Here is a 4,895-nt window from a genome sequence, read left to right as displayed (position 1 = left end):
GACGCGCTGAGGTAGGTGATTTTATAAATGCTATACAGAAATCCATCGTGTGACCCTTACTGATCATTAAAGCAAGATAAGATAATAGGAAATAAACAAGAGAACCCACCGCGAACTCCCTGGGTGGCCCGCCAAGCCTGTAATATTGTACGTTGTACTCGTCCATTATTAAGTGATCTACAGCGGGCTTTAAAAACTTTAATAGCTGTATGCATTATGTATTTTGTCCGAGGTCTTACTGCTTTGGCCATTAAGTCCGAGCACACATGAGTCGACTCCAAACTGTCTCAGCGAAAGTGTGTGAACGTCGCGGTGCTTGGCAAAATTTCTGGTATTTCATCAGAATACTCAATACTTTGCAACGTGATCGATCGAACCGTGGGTGGTATGTTTTACTATGAAATGACATTCCAGGCATACGTTCTGTGAAAATCGATTGTGGCTTTCGCGTACTGATTTAGAGATTAGATCTTTGTTAATGATATCTTTTGTTGTAATTGTTCATTTATCGATGTGAATATGATCATGTAAATGTCTAACGATGGATGTACGCTTTGCAATGACCATGGAGTGGTGAACGATATCTTCTTTATTATGTCACGAAAACAGGCTGATTTCACCGTGTTTTAGCGGCAGATTTAAGGTGCCGTTATTCTACCACTTGACAAAGCTACAGAGGTAGATAATCTACAAGGATGACAGAAATATCGGGAGACCATTTTTTCATAGCCCCATTTTTTTGCATTGCTATCGACAAAGCTATTTTAACCCAGTACCTGTTGAAATATTTTGTGAAGCGCTTATCTTTGTGGTGGGCTTAGTGTTATCATTATTTGTTCGGCCTACATTTGGACCATAACATTGCCAATCCGTTCCCTTATCGTACGCTGTTAGTTTAATTTAGCACTAAAAGTGTTACAGCGTAACAGAGTAAATTGATTGTGGATTAAGCAGATATTTAGAGTTCATTTTGGCTTAAGCAGTTTTTAGGTTTTACATTAAAGGATGGGGTTGTGCAACATAATGGATGATAATGATGGGAATGGTTCAGGTATTTCGGACATCATTCGTGATTAATGTTGGTAAAAATAGTGTTTTAAATCGTTAATTACTGAATTACATTATGCAAGATCATTAATGATCAACCGATTTAAGGTGAGACAAAGTCGCCGATTTATCGTCGGCGTGTTTTCTTACACGGTTGATGAAGACGTAATGAGGCGAAGCTGACACGACCAGCATAATATATTTTAAATTTTAACTTAATTAAGGGTTACACGGAGAAAAACATTATTATTTAAGTGCCGTTTCGCAATTAATTGAGCAAACAGATGGCTGGGTTTCAGCAAATAGTTGGACGAAAACTACGGTGGTTAGTGTTACGTTCATATTTTTTCTGTGCAGGGCGTTTCCGTCGATGCAATCGCAACGTTCTATCTATGATATGCGAGGTGTGTGGTCGATCCTCCCGCGCAAGCAGGTTTCATAGCTGCGCCCGCGCCGTAAAAAGGCATTCAAATTTTAACGACGCGGACTAACAAGCCTCGCTGGACTCTGTGAGGCAGTTTTTCATAGATCTCCCAATACAAATCTCACTTTCCGTAGCACAGTAACACAGTGATACAATCGCTGCGTTACGTAGCATGTCGCAAGCTCAGCATCACATAAATAATCTGCAACGACATTTATTTTGTTACAAGTAGCATAGAACAGATGTTCTCGTGTAGATAAAATGTATTCAACTGTCATAACAGTTTGTTGTGTTAGTATATTTTATGATGACGACATTTTGTTTTCTGAAGAGCGTTCCTTCGAACATACAACAAAATATACTTACGTAATACTTTTACTTACTGTTTACAATACATGGGCTCCGGGAATGCTCGCATGAAACGTAAACAAACTCTTAATATTCAGTGATGGTATGATGTGTACTGTAGCTCCGGACCAGATCAAACAAATTGTTATGCAGCCACAATTATGGGTGAAATTATTCCACGAGTACAAGAGTAGATGGGATTAACTACTGAATAATGGCACACTATCCACATATACCGATATACTCGTTAAACGCGTTATTACTACTTAATGATGTATTCATTATAAGTCTGTAGCGGGACCTACACTAATTGTTGACGCATCAATATTGTTCATACTGTACTTGCATTGTGTTCGCCTCCCCAGTTGTCCCGTATATCGCACTACCAACGCACGCTACTAAATATTGTGACCGTACCAAATCCCATGTAACCTAATTGGAGTCAGAAAATAAAAGTGTATTAATTAGTATTCGGTTTATTTACTTATCTCTGAACACGACACCCCACCATCTAAATTGGTGACCCCGTGTGGAGAAAGTGTGAACTGTAACCAGTGAATTTGGACTTGTAATTCAGTGAATCGGACGACCGGGGCAACTCACACAAGTGTACGTAGTGTCGGCTTAATATTAGTGCGCGTCAAATTAAGAAATTATAATGTCGTCTGAAGACAAGAAGGTCGTTATTGAAGAACATCAACTGTCGTCCATCTCCATCACAGCTAGAATTCCGGAATTTTGGAAGAAGTCGCCTAGAACATGGTTTATCCAAGCAGAAGCAGTTCTAAATCCTCAGAAGATGTCCGACGAATCAAAGTACCAGGTCCTTATTTCAAAATTACCCCCGGACGCAGTTGAGCAAGTTACACAGATCCTTGTGGATCCCCCTGAGAAAAATAAATATGAGACCTTGAAGAATAAGTTGATATTTATATATCAAGAATCCGAAGAGCGGCAAGTAAAAAAACTCATTGGCGAAATGGAATTAGGCGACCAGAAACCATCACAATTACTAAGAAAAATGCAAGACCTAGCCAGGGGACGAGTAAATAACGAAACACTCATAGTTATGTGGCAGAAGCATTTACCAAATTCGGTGCGAGGAGTTTTAGCTGTAACGGAAGAAAAAGATTTAGAGAAATTAGCATCAATAGCGGATAAAATAATGGAAACGACGACTCCCATACACAGTGTTGCGACTGTCAAACAGGAACCAGGCCCATCCGGTTCTCAGGACCAAATTATTTCGGCAATAAACAAATTGAGTGATAGATTACAAAATTTAGAGTCAAGATCACGAGGCCGTTCAAATAACTGGCGAAGGAATAACTTTAGACGCAACAGATCCAGGTCAGGGTCAAGAAGTCGCACAAGGAAATTCGAAGATCCAAATTGGTTATGTTTTTACCATTATAAGTATCGCAGCAAGGCAACTAAATGTGTGGATCCATGTAACTGGAAGAAAAAACACGACAAGGACAAGCCAGCGGAAAACTAGAGTCGGTGCAGTCTGCGACGGGAGGCTGTGACCGTGCCTTCGGGAATCACCGTCTGTGTGTCAGAGACAGGAAATCGGGCTTAAACTTCTTAGTGGATAGTGGTGCAAACGTGTCAGTGTTACCGCGGAAAGTAGCCTACATGAAAGGTAATACAAGTGAGTGTTGTTATAAACTCTTTGCCGCAAATGGAACTCAGATTAACACGTATGGTACATTGTACTTAGAATTAGATTTAAACCTAAGACGAGCATTCCGTTGGTTATTTACATTAGCGGACGTACAGCAACCAATATTAGGTGCTGACTTCTTAGCTAATTTTCAGTTGTTAATTGACTTGAACGGACGAAGGTTAATCGATCAAATAACTAATTTAAGCACCAAAGGCAATCTTTCTAATTCTAGTGAGCCCACTTTGAAAACTATCGTAAATAATTGCCCTTATTATGATTTATTATGTGAATTTCCAGAACTAACTAAACCAGTTTCGTACAAAGAAACGCCTAAACATAATGTTTGTCATCACATTGAGACCACAGGACCTCCAGTGCACGCACGAGCCAGGCAGTTACCACCAGACAGGTACGTAAAAGCTAAAAATGAGTTTAAGATATTGCAAGAGCTTGGGATTTGTAGGCCGAGTAAAAGCGCTTGGGCAAGTCCCTTGCATGTTGTTCCTAAGAAGGACGGGAATATTAGACCTTGTGGAGATTATAGACGTTTAAATGCGATTACCAAGCCTGATCGATATCCAGTTCCCCGTCTTCATGATTTTACGTATATGTTAGATAATAAAAAGGTTTTCTCAAAGCTAGATATAAATAGAGCCTATTATTGTGTGCCAGTTTCGGAAAATGACATTGAGAAAACTGCCGTCATAACACCGTTTGGTTTATTCGAGTTTGTGCGTATGCCATTTGGATTAAGAAATGCTGCACAAACTTTTCAACGTTTTATGCATCATACTGTTTTACAAGACTTAGATTTTCTTTTTAATTACGTAGATGACGTCATCATTGCATCGGAAAATGAAGAGCAGCATAGAGAACATTTACGAAAAGTTTTTGAACGTTTTAATGAATTTGGTATAACGATTAATTTTTCAAAGTGTAGTTTTGGTAAAGATAAATTAGAGTTTTTGGGTTTTGAAGTCTCTACAGAAGGAATTAAACCATTAGAAGATAAAGTTAAAGCGATTATTCATTTTCCAAAGCCGGATACTGTAGAGGAACTTAGAAGATTTTTAGGCATGTTAAATTTTTATAGAGCTCATATACCTCATTCAGCTGATCATCAGGCAGCGTTAAATAAATATTTAGGGAATTCAAAGCGTAAGGATAAAAGTAAAATCAATTGGACACCTGAAGCTACGGAAAATTTTGAAAAATGTAAAGATGATCTTAAAAATGCTACCTTATTGTATTTCCCATCGGCACATACACCTTTGTCATTGATGACGGACGCATCAGACACAAGTGTAGGTGCAGTATTGCAACAAAAAGTTGATGGAAATTGGAAACCCTTAGGATATTTTTCGAAAAAATTAACTGAAGCACAAAAGAAATATAGTACATATGATA

General features: G+C 38.7%; 1 protein-coding gene across 1 annotated transcript; it reads left to right on the top strand.

Moving 5' to 3' along the window:
- The first annotated feature begins 2,216 nt into the window (after positions 1-2,216).
- LOC124637840 lies at positions 2,217-4,494 on the top strand. Its single transcript, XM_047174541.1, has one exon. The coding sequence runs from the start codon at positions 2,478-2,480 to the stop codon at positions 3,315-3,317; it is 840 nt and encodes a 279-aa protein (XP_047030497.1). The 5' UTR covers positions 2,217-2,477; the 3' UTR covers positions 3,318-4,494.
- The last annotated feature ends 401 nt before the right edge of the window (positions 4,495-4,895 follow it).

Source organism: Helicoverpa zea, chromosome 16 (assembly GCF_022581195.2).
Source record: "Helicoverpa zea isolate HzStark_Cry1AcR chromosome 16, ilHelZeax1.1, whole genome shotgun sequence".
In the NCBI taxonomy this organism is placed as follows: Eukaryota; Metazoa; Arthropoda; class Insecta; order Lepidoptera; family Noctuidae; genus Helicoverpa; species Helicoverpa zea.
This window is presented reverse-complemented; position numbering and strand designations above follow the sequence as displayed.

Coding starts and splice junctions, on each gene's coding strand:
- LOC124637840 (XM_047174541.1), top strand. CDS start 2,478: ATGTCGTCTGAAGACAAGAAGGTCGTTATTGAAGAACATCAACTGTCG.